We start from the raw sequence: 15,647 nt of genomic DNA, 5'->3' as shown, positions 1-15,647 counted from the left end.
TAAGTCTTTTTTTTTTTTTTTTAAAGATTTTATTTATTTATTCATGAGAGACAGAGAGAGAAAGAAGCAGAGGGAGAAACAGGCTCCCCGCAGAGCAGGGAGCCCGATGCGGGACTCGATCCCAGGACCCTGAGATCATGACCTGAGCTGAAGGCAGACGCCCAACCATCTGAGCCACCCAGGCGCCCTAAGTCTTTTTTTTTTAAAAGATTTTATTTATTTATTTGAGAGAGAGAGTGAGATAGAGAGAGAGCGAGCATGAGAGGGGGGAGGGTCAGAGGGAGGAGCAGACTCCCTGCCAAGCAGGGAGCCCGATGCGGGACTCGATCCAGGGACTCCAGGATCATGACCTGAGCCGAAGGCAGCCGCTCAACCAACTGAGCCACCCAGGCGCCCTCTAGGCTGGAATTTTAAAGCTGCTGCCCCACCATCTTCCGGCTTGCCGTGTTTTCAGTGAAACACCTGCTTTCCTTTAGCTTTTGTTCTTCTGCATATAACGTGTATTTTTTCCTAGCAGCTTCTAGGTTTTTTTCTTTATTACTATTTCTTAAAAAATGTAATTTGCAATTTGCTTTAGTATAGTTTTCTTCTGATTTCTTGGCTTGGGGTTCTCTGAGCTTCATGGATATGTAGGCTTACAGTTTTCCTCAAATTTGGGTGGTTTCTGGCCATTCTGTCTTCAGAGGCGCTCTCTGCCGAGCCCCTTCCTCAGATTCCTGTTGCTTGTGCATCGGCTGCTTGGAGCCGCCGCACAGCTCGCTGCCGCTCTGCTCACTTGTTTGGGTTTTGAAAGCCTCCTGTGGCCAGTCCTCAAGTTCACTAGTGTTTTCCTCAGCAGTGTGTGGCCCTGTCCCATGTGTTTTAATGGCACACGTGGTAGCTGTCATCCACCAGTTCAGCGTGGTCTCTGCTTCCCATGCTCAGTGTTTTCCTGCTCTTTGAATAACAGCTGTTATTACAAGGTGCTCGTCTGCACATTCTGCCACGAGTCAGTTCTGGTTCCATGAGGGGTTTTCTCCCCGTTATGAGTTGTCGTTTCTGTTCGTAAGCCTCATAATCTTTGTCTGGGTGCCATACATTCTGGATTTTACCTTGTTGGCCGTTGGGGTATTTTTCTGTTCCTGAAAATAGTCTGAGGTTTGTTCTGGGATGCAGTTAAGTTACTTTGAAACAGTCGGATACTTTCAAGCCTGGCTTTAAGGCTTTGTTAGGTTCGGACCAGAATGGCGTTTGATTTGGGGCTAATACCCTTCTGAATACTCCGTCCAGTGTCTCGTCTCTTACAAGTCTCTCCGTTTGGGCTGGTGGGACTCACACTGTTCTCGGCCGTGTGGGAGCTCTAGGAATTATTCCGTCTAATCCAGTGCTTCCCAACAGGTGACAGTTGCCCTCCCAGGAGACATTTTTGGTTGTCATGGCTAGGGGTGGTAGTATCAACAAATGGGTGGGGGCCAGAAATGCCGGTAAATACTCTACAATGCACAGGACGGCCCCCACCCCAGAAAAGAGTGCAGCCCAAGTATTGGTTGTGCCAGGGCTGAGGAACCTGCTCTTATACTATCAGGTGGGCGTCCCAGCAAGAAACATGGCTTCTTACACTCGTGCACTGACCAGTGCTCAGCTGACAGTTCAGGGGGGACCCTCTGAAGCTCTGCAGACCTCTCTCTCTGTGCTGCTCTCACTTCCTGGCACTCTGCCCCCTTGGCCTCCTTGGACCCCAGCTCCATCTCCTCAAGAGACCACACGGCTGCTGGGCTCTCTGCCCAGGTGGTAGCCGGGGCAGTTGCGGGCTCACTGACGTAGCCTCCCCAACCTCAGGGCCGCTGTCCTGCGCTGCTTGCGGGTCAGTATCCAAAAGCCAGTCTCTCCCTGTTGGCTGAGTTTCAGCAGCCTGGACTTAGCCCCTCCAGCTAAGCTGCAGTTGCTTTCCTGGACCACAGGGTGTTGGACGGGTGACTCTGCTCTCACTCACTCGCTGGGGGTTTTTTTTCAGCTTTTGAACATGTCGAACTACAAGGAAAAGTTCTCGACTTTGCTCTGGCTTGAGGAGATTCATGCGGAAATAGAACTGAAAGAGTATAACATGAGTGGGGTCACCTTGAAGAGAAACGGTGACCTGCTGGTTCTGGAGGTCCCAGGATTGGCTGAAAGTAGGCCTTCTCTGTACGCAGGTGGGTTCGTTACCTGTCACGTTTTACTAGAGGGACCAGCAGACGTTGAACCCCCGTCCGGGGAGGAATGTTTCTGTTGGCAACACTGCAGTCACGTCATCTCATTTCCTTTGCTTTGGGTTGGAATTTTCTGTAAAACTTGGTCAGCACGTTGAGGGCATCCAGCACCTCACTCTGGGCATACTGGTGCTGGTTTTAAGCAGCTCATTCCAGGGATGTTTATTTCACTTTTTCAAAGTGTTTGATTTTAGAGTTACAATGGCAGAATTGGGGGATTTTGTAGTTTTACATGTGGTTCTGTATCTTTTAACTAGGTGATAAGCTGATTTTAAAAACTCAGGAGTACGGTGGACATGTCATCGAGTACATCGGCTATGTGATTGAGGTGAGAGGTGTTCCGGATCTGCTAGTGCGGGACCAGCCCTCCCAGCCGGCCAGCTTCCTGCCGGGGCTGGGGCGGCGGGGTTGCTCCTTCAGCCTTTGACAGGATTTCAGAAAATTCAGGATAAAGTGAATATTTAAATAAATTTGATGTATAAAGAGAACTTAACAAAAAAAATCCCTACAATTTTCAATCACGAGAGCCATATTTACCTTTCATCACGTGTAAGTCGTGGTGTTTGCATTTAGTCCAATTTGGGCATTCTGAACATACTGCAGAAGAGAGAGCCTCTGAAGGAAAGATACACTTAAAAGTTTGCAGTTCTAAATGTTTTTGTGGAGAAGTTTTGCTGACTTCTCTCCCTCCCTCCCTCCCGGTGCACCGCATGCTTCTGATCCTCCGGCCGGTCTCTCCTGCTCCCACCCTGTGCAGAGCACCGCCTGCCGCGTCTGGGTGAAGGGCCTGATGCCGGAAGCTACCTGAGGAAATGCCGAAGCCCTGCCCTGGGCTGGGGGGCGGTTGTAGGGACTCGAAGAGTCTGGGAAGGGTTCGAAGGAAGAGCGGCATCTGGCCTCTGTGGCCGTGTTTGCTGTGTTCTGCCTCGCAATACTGGGCGCCAGCCCTTGCCAGTGCAGCTGGCCGTGAAACCAGTGCTGGGATGACTGGGGAGGGGCTGACCCTTGGGACCCCAGCAGCTGTCCCCCCACACTCTGCCCAGGCACGGGGCAGCCGCTTAGCCTGAGCTGGAGGGCCCACGAGGTCTGCCAGCCTTGACACACTTGAGCTGTTGACGAAGACGCCGGGTGACTCTCTTACCTTCCAAAGGGTAGGTCCAGTTGTGCCCTCGGGGAAGATGCCCTGGGGACGAACACCCCAGAAGCAGCGGTGCCAGAGATGCCAGATGCCTCAACACTGGTTGAGGGGTGGCCGGCGTCATACGCCGACAAATCCAGTTTTAGGGTATGTGCTGCTGAAGCGAACACCATAGGCTGACAAATCCAGACCGAAGCTACGAGCACCCCAGCCTGGGGGGTGTTGGGCAGCCTCCTGGTCTTTGGTGGGATATTCCATTTGGTCAGCCGCTTCTGAGTGATGAAATTCATGGTCGACTTAGTAACTTCTACAGGTCTCCGCCCATTGCTTTTCTCGCGTCTCTGTAGTTTAGTTGTTGGCCAGGGCCGCGGTGTGGGAGACCGTGATGGTACAGAAGGCCCTCAGGAGAGCCTCACAGATGGTGCGGTGGGCAGAAGACACACATCCAGGTGACACTTACTCCGTTGATGTCAAATTGGTGTTTCCACGACAGGTGGGCAGGCGGCCCAGTGCTGTCAACCTGGCACGCGGTGCAGGGGGCGTCCCAGCGGGGCCGCTGCTGCACTCATGCTCGTCTGGGGGCCGTGGGACAGAAGGCTCCCCACCTCCGCAGAGGGGCCTCTTGTCGCCAGGAGCACGTGTCTGGGAACAGATGTCGTCACTTCCTGTCATCCTGCTCCGTTATCTCAGCATGGTTTTCGTCTCCATGTGCTCTGCCTGATTCATTAAAGCTGCCCTGTTGTTTTTTCTATTGTCCTGCGTATGTTTTTCTTTCTGGGTTTTTTAAAAATTTCACACATAGTTTTTCAAGTTTCTAGAAATGACAGTGGCAGTATGTGATGTCCTTGGGGCCCAACTCTGTTGATGGCTGTGCTGACCCTCATGCTTGGTGATTTGCTTCTTTGTGTGCTTTAACCGGTGGTCTTTAACCGCAGGTTCATTTTTGCCCGTCTTGGCCCCCGGGACACCTGGGACCTGGGCTGGGCTTGCTCTCCTTTTGAGGGGATTGTGGCGGCTTCTGCTGCAGGGAGGGCCGTGCTCCCAGGGCAGCCCCCGTGTCCGTGTTCCCACCAGCCGGCTCTGGTCGCCTGGCCCTTGGGAAGCCCATGCCACCTGGCACCACCCTAGCTGCGGCTGGAGGGTCTCCGCTCTGCTGGAAGGGGAGTCCTTGGAATGACCTCTTCATGGAGGCGCTGTGGCGGCAGGCACCCCTCGCTCTGTCGTCGTTTGTGGGCTGGTCTCCTTCCGGGGCCGTGGCCTGTTTCCTCGAGCCCGGATCTCTGGAGCGTGGCCAGGGAGCAGCTCGGGGTGAGCTGGTGTGGGCGCCTGCAGGGGCCAGGTCCTCCTGGGTGGGTGATGTGACGACACCGTGATTTAATCCTCCTGATGAGTTTGGCAAGGGTTTAAAATAGCAAATTTTAGCTCCAGTCTGTAAAGTGTTTCATGACGTGTTGCTAGATGAAGATTGTCCCAACAAATCAAATGTGAAGTATGGGAATTAAATTGTTACGTTTCCTTTTCAGATTCATGAAGAAGATGTAACTCTTAAACTTAACCCAGAATTTGAGCAGGCATATAACTTTGAACCTATGGATGTGGAATTCACATATAACAGGTAATGCTCTCGGTGGTGGTTCCTACAATGTGTCTTCATTCCTGGTGGGTAGCAGGCTTCCCCTCTGTCCGTCCCTGCGCATCTCAGCGCTGGTGTGAGAAATGCAGTGTGGGAGTGTCCCTGTTCCTGCTTCACTCCCAGACAGGTTTTAAGATAACAAAGTCACGAACATTTGCTGTTCATTCTTTAATGGGCCTTAAGTACACAGAGATGTGGTCGTTTATGACGTTATGGGTGTGGGGCGGTGACCCTGCCAACCTCCCATTCCCTCCCTGTCATCCACTATGCCCCCAACTGTTTACTGGGATTTTGCATTTGTCTCTCCCTTGCTTTAAAAAAAAAAAAAAAAAGTTGTGTGTCTTTGTACACACACAGAAAAATGTATTTTTTGGTTTTGTTTTGAGCTGTCAGTCTCTGGTTTCCAGGAGGTTTTCACTGATCTGTTCCTAAGATTCTCCATGTTGTGTGTCACTGTTCAGTGTCTTCACCACTGCCCACGCCCCAGCGTGAGTCCGCCACACTCCCTGTTCTGCGGATGGACATTCACCCCATCTTTACCCTGAAGGCCCTGCCGTGAGCACCTTCTCCTTCCTTGTGCACAAATGCTCATGTTCTCTTGGCTGCGCACTCGAGAGCGGGTCTGTGGCTTCAGCCATGGTGGCATCAGAGACCCCCAATACCAGCGTCTGTGACAACCTGTTAATCCACAGCATCCCAGAACCTGGTTTTGTTAAACTTCTGAATTCGTGCCGACTTGGTAGATATGCGATCTACCTCCTTAGGGTCTGGACGTGCATTTCTCTGCATATAAGGTTGAGAATTTCCATGTTTATTGGCCATAAAATGTCTTCATCTATGAAATGCTGGCTCATGTCTCTTCCTGAATAATTTGGGTTTTGTTATCTGTAGGAGTCTTCTCTGTGTTCTTTGTGCTGGACTGTTCTTGGATAGGCAGGCTACAGATAACTTCTGTAACTTCTCCAGGTCTGTTGCTTGTTTCGCTCACTTTGTAGAGTGTCTTTTAGGAATCAGAAGGTGCTGACTTTAAGATTGATCATGGATGTTTAATTTTGTTTGAGAAATGTTGGGGTGTTGGGGCTGCCACCAGATCAAAGTGTGTTGAGTGTGAATGGGTTGTGGGTCAGTGGGGAGAGGCCGTTGTTTGGCCATGGAAGCTGAGCAGGCGGGATGGAGAGTGAGGTGAGGTCCAGGAAGGGGCCGTTTTTGCTGTTTGAAATGAGAGAAACTAGCTCAGCGGAGCCCCTGCAATAGCGGGTGACTGGGTCAAGAAAGCGTGTGCCGGAGGAGGTGGGTCTGGCCAGGTGGGGCCGGGGTCATCGGCAGAGGGTAAATATCCTCCTCAAGGTGGTCGGACGAAAGAGGTGAGAGCTGATTCGTATCTGGACATTCCTGACCGTGTGTTACTCTGGAACATGTGACAAGCCCAGTCAAAGAGGAGGAGGACTTTGGAGGAGGGGAGGAGAGAGGAAGCATGGGATGAGGGTGGTGCAGGAGTGGACCTACCGAAGGAAGCAGGACACAGATGATAGGCGTGACAGGCCATGGGGTTGAGCCAGAGAGAAAGTGCCCAGGAAAAGCCAAAGGGTACCAGCAGTGAGGAGCTGTTGGAAAGACAGGGTGATGAGGTGGAGAGAGGACAGGACGTTGGGCTCAGTGATCTCAGACACGAGGCCCAGGTCTTGAGCAAGCACGTGTGTGGCCAGGTGGAGTGTCGGAGAGATGAGAGGCCGGGGTGTGGGAGCGGCGGGCTGCCACATTTGACACTCAGAGGCTTTGCTTGCCCCACGTTAAGTTTTTAGGTTGTTTACATTAAGTTACGAAAAACCAGGAGATTTCCCATTAAAAAAAAAAAAAATCTGTATTCCCCACTTGTTTTGAACCATTGGAAGATGGGGCAGGCCCGCAGTGCGGCAGGCCGGATGGCGCTGAGGGCAGAGAGGCTGCACTTCCTCGTGTTACCTGCTGGCTCCCTGTAGGTGTTTCCCCTTTTTTTAACAAACGGGTCTAGTGAGACAGAATGTAGGCTAACTATGCCTTATTAAAGTACACAGTCTGAGGACTTTGAAACCAACTCCACGGTCAAGAGAAGGAGAGTATCTGCCACCAGAGATGCTTCCTTCCTTCCCCACCCTCACCCCCACCCCCAGGCCCCAGCAGTGCTTTCTGTCGCTATAGGTTAGTTTGCATTTTGTAAAATCTTACATAAGTGGAAATATACAAGACTTACTGGTTTTTGCCTGGCATCTCTCTCTGACTTAGCATAATTATTTTGAGATTCAACCTCACTGTTGCATGATTTCATTGCCTTTTTTATTGAATTATAGTTGACACACAATATTATGTTAATTTCAGTTGTATAACAGTGATTCCCATTTTCTTCCCTTTTATGGCTGAGTAGTATTTCGTTATCAGTATCTACTACAGTCCATCTATCCAGTCACCTTGGATAGACACTGGGTTTTTTTCCATATTTTGGCCATTACAGAGAGAACTGTGAAATCTGTGTACAAGTCTTTGTATGGACACGTGTTCCTTTCTCTTGGGTAAACGCCGAACAGTGTGATGGCTCGGTCCTGTGGTGAGGGTGCACATAACTTTAAGAAAGCGCCAAGCTCTTTCCCAAAGCAGTTGTCCTCTGCATTTCCAGCAGCTTGGGTGAGGGTCCTGTTGCCCCACAGGCTCACAGCCCTGCTCTGGTCAGTCTTTCTAATTCTAATCTTTGGAATAGCCGTGAGGTGGTGTCTCACCAAGGTTTTGGTCTGCATCCCCTAACGGGTAGTCGTGCTGAACACCTCAGGTGCTTTCCCATGCATGCGTGTTCTTTGTTGATGGTGAGTCTTGGAATCAGGTAGTGTAAGGCCTCCACTTTGTCCATTGTTCGCAGAGTTGGTGTGGCTCTTCTGGGTCTCTGGTGTTCCTGTATGGATTTTAGCATTCAGCTTGTTGGTTTCTACAAAAAACCCGTAGAGATTTTTTTTTTTTTTAAGATTTTATTTATTTATTTGAGACAGAGAGAATGAGAGAGAGAACACATGAGAGGGGGGAGGGTCAGAGGGAGAAGCAGGCACCCTGCCGAGCAGGGAGCCCGATGTGGGACTCGATCCCGGGACTCCAGCATCATGACCTGAGCCGAAGGCAGTCGCTTAACCAACTGAGCCACCCAGGCGCCCCCCATAGAGATTTTGATGGGGACTACACTGAATTTTTAGATCCATTTAACAAGAATTGAGACCTTAATATTGAGTCTCCCAACCCTTGAAAATGGTACCTCTCTCCATCTAGTTAGGTCTGTTTTTCATTTCTTTTAGGAGTGTCTGTAGAGTGCTCTACATATCTCCTGCCAGATTGGTGTGACTCTTAAAAAAATGTAATGCTGTTGTAGACAGTAATCTTAAATTTCTAGTTGCTTCTAGCTAATGTTTATGAATGCCATTTATTTTTACATATTAATCTAGTATCCTGAGAGCTCGTCAAACACACTTCACGGTTCTAGTAGCTTTTTACAGGTTACGCAGGATTTTCTGCTTGTACGATCTTTTTTTTTTTTTTTTAAAGATTTTATTTATTTATCTGAGAGAGAGAATGGGAGACAGAGAGCATGAGAGGGAGGAGGGTCAGAGGGAGAAGCAGACTCCCTGCCGAGCAGGGAGCCCGATGCGGGACTCGATCCCGGGACTCCAGGATCATGACCTGAGCTGAAGGCAGTTGCTTAACCGACTGAGCCACCCAGGCGCCCTGCCTATACAATCTTTTATGTTCAAATAAAGAGCTGTACTGCTTCCTTTCTTATCTGGATGCATTTTGTTTGTTTTTCCTTGCCTCACTGCTCTAGCCAGAGTAGCATTTCACAGAAAGGGCCTTGTTTCCAACCTGAGGGTTAGCGTTCATTCAGTCTTGAACCGTTAAGCACAGTGTGAGCTGTACGTAGGTGGTTTGTATTCGGCCCCCTCCTGGTTGAGGAGATGGACTCCACGTGTGCTCCAGTGTTCAGTCATGGCTGGGTGTGGGATTTGTTCAGATGGCTTTTTCTGTATCAAGGTGACCACGTGGTTTTCCTTTTCTAGTCTATTAAGATAGTCCGTTACACTGATTGGTTTTCTAATGTAAAATTGATGTGGTTTGAAGTGGTGGGGTTCAAAGCCAATGACGACCAAGAAAGAATTCTTGCGACGTCTTCAGTGCAAAAAGGGGGTTTTTATTAGAAGCACGAGAACAGGACCCCCGGGCAGAAAGGGCTGCTGCCCTGGGATCATGAGGAGCAACTGATCATATGCTATGGAGTTGGGGGAGGTGAAGACATGACATAGGAAGTTCCCAAAAGGACTTTGATCTGCTAAAGAAGACTCCCAGGACCCTGGAGGCCAGGCTGTTGTCAAGCTCAGGTTGTTTTTCCCTCTCAAGGCATCAACATGAAGACAGTTGGGAGTTCCTGGAGGCACATTACACTCTGCCCGCCTCAAGTATGTGTCAATGGGCTGCAGGTTCTAAGGACATTTCATTCTATCTACGTTTCCTTCTGCCTTTGTTCCCCACATCAAAATCAACTTGGCAGCCTTGGAATAAGCCCCACTTGACCATAATGTAATTTCTTTTTATATATTGTTAGATCTGATTTGCTATAATTTTACTAATTTTTGCATCTGTGTTCATGAGGTGTATTGATCTGTAGTTTCTTGAAATTATCTTTTGTCTGCTTTTGGTATCGGGGTGATGCTGACCTCACAATGAGTTAAAAAGCATCACCTCCTCCTCTATTTTCTGGGATAATTTACTGCAAATTTGATTTCTTTAGTAAATCAGTAAGCATTTAAGTTATCCATTTTGTGTGCAGTGAGCTTCAGTAGTGTGTATCTTTTAAGGAATTTGTGCATTTCATCCAAGTTATCTAACTGTTTGCATGGAATTATATTATTATTTCCTTAGTAGTAGCATTCGCTGGATCTGTGTACCGATGTCACCCCCTCGACTCCCAACAGTGGGAATGTGTACCTTCTCTTCCTCTCATCAGTCTGGCGAGAGGTTTATCATCTCAGCCTTATGAGGGAATCAACTTTTGACTTCATTCATCTTTTGTAGTGTCTCTCTTTTTTATTTCACTTATTTCTGCTCTGGTGTCTGTGATTTCCTCTCTTATGCTTACTTTGGGTTCCATTTGCTCCTCTTTATCTAGTTTCTAGTGGTGGAAGTCGAAGTCATTGATTTGAGACCTTCCTTCCTTTGTGATTTTGCTGTTTGGTGCTGGGTGCGTGCTGTCGGGTTCCCAGGTGTTTGCTGTTAGAAATAGTGAAGCAGGGGCGCCTGGGTGGCTCAGTCGGTTGAGCGACTGCCTTCGGCTCAGGTCATGATCCTGGAGTCCCGGGATCGAGTCCCACATCGGGCTCCCTGCTCGGCGGGGAGTCTGCTTCTCCCTCTGACCCTTTCATGCTCTATCTCATTCTCTCTCTCAAATAAATAAATAAAATCTTAAAAAAAAAAAAAAATAAAGAAAAGAAATAGTGAAGCAGTAAATATTCTTATTTCTCTCTACGGTGGTAGAAAAGTGGAGGGAGAATTGGCATCTTTGCTGCTTGGAATCTCCTTTTCAACAATAGTTTGTACTTAGGAGAGTTTTCTTCATTCTTTTCCTTCAAGTCTTTGTCCTCCTTTGGAATTCTTGCCTAGTGTTTGCTCCCCTCCATGTGTTTTATTTTTTCCCTCATGGTTTTCCATCTCTGTGATTTGTTTCGTATCTTAGTGCAAATACCTCTGGGATTTTACCATTTAGTATCTTGCTGTTCTTTAGGTTAATCAAATTAGAAAATTATTCATCAACTTTTGTTTTAAGCTATTAGACTCATTGCCTTTTTGGCATTTCTTTTTTTTTTTTTTTTTAAGATTTTATTTATTTATTTCAGAGAAAGAGAATGAGAGAGAGAGAGCACATGAGAGGGGGAAGGTCAGAGGGAGAAGCAGGCTCCCTGCCGAGCAGGGAGCCCGATGTGGGACTCGATCCAGGGACTCCAGGATCATGACCTGAGCCGAAGGCAGTCACTTAACCAACTGAGCCACCCAGGCGTCCACTTTTTGGCATTTCTTGAGATTATTATCATCTTCAGCCTGTTTGTAAGATGAAGTGTTTCAATTGGATAACTTCAGATCAAACCTTTCTTGTATGTCTAGAATGAAAAACATAATGTTATTTTTATTTTGGTGAATTCCTCCTTTAATGTGCTTCTAGGATTTGTTAAGTACTATTCTATTTCTGTTTTTCATGCTACTGGGAAGTAAGGCAGTGATGTTCAGGCTGACACAGTTATCTTGTTAGCTTGGTCCAGGTCCCAGTCTTTGTTGTGCCTTTTAAGAGATTTCTTTTTAAGATTTATTTCTTTTAGAGGAGAGAGCAGTGGGGAGGGGCAGAGGGAGAAGGAGATTCTCAAGCAGACTCCACGCCCAGTGTGGAGCCTGACGCGGGGCTGGATCTCACGACCCTGAGATCATGACCTGAGCCAAAATTAAGAGTTGAATGCTTAACCAACTATGCCACCCAGGCGTCCCTGTGCCTTTTAAAAGATTTTGAAATCTTTCTTCCTTCCTTTCTGGAAGAGGTGAGATGGCCCCGGATCACCCAGGCACAGATGTTGGAAAGCCTCCCAGTGGAAGGGGAGCGAGGTGTTTAGTCGTTCCTCAGCTTCTTCCTCTTTAAGTGATCTGCTTTAAGTGCTGTTCTGGTTGTTACTCATCTTGGATGGATTTATTTTTTCCCAGGCAACTATTTGCCAAAGGTTACATTGAAGGAACAGAGTGGGGCTGCCAGGAGCCTTCATGCCTGGGACCCTAAAGGGAAGGTCTCTGAAGGTTGGGCTTGTGCACTCAGTTTTTCCAGCTTCACACGCCCCCCCCCCCCAATTCCATACTGTGCAAATGGGTCCTGGGGGTGACCTCTCAGCGTGTGCTCTGCACCTCGCGATTCAGGTGAGAAACCATGGTTTGGTCTTTGGGCTCCCGAGTCTGAACTGTCCAGACACCTGTATGTGGCCCGCATTCTGAGTCGGTGTGCAGCGCTTGTATACCTCTGCTTGTTTGAGGCCCGATGCTCTTCATTGAACAGATACCCATCTGCACTTGTGCTTTGGAGCTTTGTCATCTTGCTTCATTGAAGATGAGGTTTTATTTTATGGTTTTTACTCTTTTTGTTGTGTTAAGAAGCAAAACAGCAGGCCCACAGCAGAGTAGCTTGTGCTAAGCCCCATGTCACCAAACCCAGAGGGAATTGCAGTTTTGGCTCCCTTGGAAACGGAATCGTAGGCCGGTCGCCTGGCAACTGCCTGGTCAGGACTGGTGAGGTCCTCGGCCTGGCAGACCCCTGCCCACCCCTGAAGGAAGGGAGCTTGCGATAACCAAGCCCCTGTTTTGCCTGGGATAATTTCCCTGTGCCCGCTCCCTTCTGGCTGTAAAAGTCCTTCATGTTGGACAGCTCCTCGGGGCTTCTTTCCATCTGCTGGCTGGGTGCAGCCTGGTTGGAATCAATTTTTGCCCAAACTCTTAAAATTATTAGTAGGCCTCAGTTTATCTTCTAACAGTTGTGAATTTCAAAAGTTTAAATCTTTACAGTCAAAATTACTTTGCTGTTGATGTAGTAATGTTAATATTTCCCTAATACCTCATAGGCTATGTTTATTTTTTTTTTTCCTAGTTGTGCTCTTTATGTATTTAAAAGAGAAATATTCCCAGAAAGGAGAGAGTCCCTGCTATCCTGATACATGGGATGTTTCTGTTTAAAGTTTTTCTGTAAAACTCCTAATGTTGTGTATAGACACACACTGTAAAGTGAGCCCTCGGAGCTCCAGGCTCCCCAGCAGGGCCTGTGAGAACGTCGGGAGCTCTGACTCTAATGTGGTCCCTTTGTAAGTATTGTGTAAAGGTTACATTAGCAGGTTGGCTCAGGTTATGTAATTAGATTTCCGTGACCAGGGCTAGACTTAATGTTTCTACACTGGGGGTGAATTACTTCACGTTGTTCTCTCTCTGGCAGGACCACAAGCAGACGGTGTCACTTTGCACTTGAACACGTCATCCACTTAGGCGTTAAAGGTATTCTTTTTGTGGAATAATAGTGTTACTTCTTCCCAGAGTATTTTTATAAGCTTCATGTAAAATATGGTGTAAAGCACAGTCTTTTCAATCATATATTACAAGTAAAACTATGCAGTCCAAAGTTTTCTTCCCATTGGGAAGTTTCAGTATTTTCTTACTATTTCAACTGTATAAAAATAGCTTGCTTAAATTATTGAAAATGAAGTCATTGCAGTGTGCTTTTCCCCTCGTAATATAATTCACTTTTGTAGCTCCAGATGGGCCGATGGCTTCATTACGAACTGTGCACAGTACTGGTGTTCCGCTGTAACCTAGAAACCATGTACAGAAGCCAAAAAGGAAAGGAAGGCATAGATGTGAATTACTTAGGTGGCCTCTCTTCGTCTTTTTAAGTTTTTCAGTAATACCTACCTTCTTACTTGTTTTAAAAGTGTTGTTCCCAGAAGAAATCATTTTACAGTCTCCCCGAGTGACGGGGAATTGGAACCATGCTCAAGACACCAAAAATGATGGACAGTCCACCATCAAGGTATTGATTTGATTCCTTTGAAATATTTAAATAGATAATATATTAGCTCTCACTTGCCTGGGGTGTTAGAGGACTGTAGTTCACAAGTAACCCAAGATCACAGCTCAAATAAAACTAAGATATTCATACTGTGGATTTAGTGTAAAGTTTGCATACAACATATACGTAGGACTAAGGTGGCTGCCATAGATAAGTGGGGAAAACCAAGATATGAATCAGTTTGTATGAGCTTATCATTTTACTTTAAAATTATATGCTTTCTGTGTACATTCAGGCACACGTCTGTGATTATATACTGCATAGAAAATGTCTGGGACGATTACACGTGCACCAAGTTGTTAACGTTTGTAATCTTTATGACCCTGACAAAGATAGTTGTTCTATGAATAGTAACGTAGCGCCTGTTAGGTGCCAGCTATTGTCTTAGGCTGTTCCATGTATTTTTGTGAGTAAAACAGAAGTGGCTTTATTTATCATTGTGTTTCCAGTGATGAGCAGAATTCTCCATGTCTGTGGGAGGTTTTAACCTTAGTTCTGTGCTGTTGGAATTTGCTTTTTTGAGCATGTTTTAAATTTATAATAATACAGATTTCTAATTATATCTAATATTTAGGAACTCCTTTACCATTTTATAGCTTCTCTCAAAAAGTACAATAATGAGAGTTTTGGAAGGCCTACGTATTCACAAAAAAATTCTATGAAGGAAAGAGAAAAATGTTTGCGTTAAAATCATCTTTATTTCTTACCTGATCTAAAAGTAGAAAGAGGTCCTCATTGAACAGACACAGTGTCTTCTGCAAACTCTCCATCACCTCACTCCCTGGTCCACTCCATGGCCTGATTCTCAAGGAGGGTTTGGGATCCTGATGGGAGATGTGAGGTGGGGGAAGTGTTGCTGTTTGTGTGGATTACATTCCTGATTAGCTGAATCTTAATATTTTTAAATGCAGAACATTACCTTCTTATGGATTGGCTAGGTTGCACATAAACCCAAGGGCATTCCACACATCAACCAAGACGGAATCACAGAGACTGAATTTACCTTCCTACCTTAAATAATTAAAAATCAGACAAAACACATGGCACAACAGTTTCAGACATTTGCACATCACATATCATAGGGCAGTGATTCCTGAGAGAGGAAGCACATTAGGTGACCCCTGTGATTGCCCCAGCTCACCATCTTCAGAGTTCCCAGGCCAGGGAGCAGAAAGGGGGAGGCCTGTGGTCTGCAGAATTGAGGAGAGGCACCTGGCGGTGCAAGGACGAGGTGGATGGAGTGCACGGGGCAGACGGCTGGAGGAGAGCACAGGAAAGAGAGAGCTCTTGGGGTCTGCACAGGACCCCTTGAGTTTTCAGCCCAGGACTCAGGAATGCATGCCGGTGAGGAAAAGACCTGAGCCCGGGAAAGCAGCCCTGAGAGCAGAGAGGAATCCTGAGTCCCCACAGTGCTGGGCGTGGTTTGTTCCTATAGCCAGAGAATTCACAGGGTAACAAGCAGAGTCCTCAGAGGATGTTGCGTGAGAAGTGGGGAGAGTCTGGTCCCACACTGCCTGCCGCCCCATCCGTCTGACAGGCTCTCCAAGTAATGCAGCCACATCCCACAACAAAATTCACGGATAGTTGCAGGAATACAAAAATATACACCCATCAAGGTGTTAAATTCACAATGTCTGGTATCTAATCCAGAAATAAACTGAAAAACACAACTCATTATAAGAAATTTCAATCAGGGGCGCCTGGGTGGCTCAGTCGTTAGGCGTCTGCCTTCGGCTCAGGTCATGGTTCCAGGGTCCTGGGATCGAGCCCCGCATCGGGCTCCCTGCTCCACGGGAGGCCTGCTTCTCCCTCTCCCACTCCCCCTGCTTGTGTTCCCTCTCTCGCTGTGTCTCTCTCTGTCAAATAAATAAAATCTTTAAAAAAAAAAAAAATTTCAATCAGTTGAAATCAACTCAAAAAAAAAAAAATGTAGCAATTAGCAGACAAGGACATTAAAACAGTTACTATAACTATACTCCATATGCTCTTAAAGGAGAGGAACAC

General features: G+C 47.2%; 1 protein-coding gene across 1 annotated transcript in view; it reads left to right on the top strand.

The window, feature by feature from the left end:
- The window catches only part of MOV10L1 (Mov10 like RISC complex RNA helicase 1), a 66,195-nt gene that overhangs the window by 28,675 nt on the left and 21,873 nt on the right, over nucleotides 1–15,647 (top strand). The window contains exons 11-15 of the mRNA XM_044915751.1: nucleotides 1,994–2,171; nucleotides 2,486–2,556; nucleotides 4,890–4,981; nucleotides 13,014–13,072; nucleotides 13,507–13,604. Of these exons, the coding sequence (XP_044771686.1) occupies nucleotides 1,994–2,171; nucleotides 2,486–2,556; nucleotides 4,890–4,981; nucleotides 13,014–13,072; nucleotides 13,507–13,604 (498 nt within the window). The remainder of the gene's footprint in view (nucleotides 1–1,993; nucleotides 2,172–2,485; nucleotides 2,557–4,889; nucleotides 4,982–13,013; nucleotides 13,073–13,506; nucleotides 13,605–15,647) is intronic.

Source organism: Neomonachus schauinslandi, chromosome 5 (genome assembly GCF_002201575.2).
Source record: "Neomonachus schauinslandi chromosome 5, ASM220157v2, whole genome shotgun sequence".
Classification (NCBI taxonomy): domain Eukaryota; kingdom Metazoa; phylum Chordata; class Mammalia; order Carnivora; family Phocidae; genus Neomonachus; species Neomonachus schauinslandi.
This window is presented reverse-complemented; position numbering and strand designations above follow the sequence as displayed.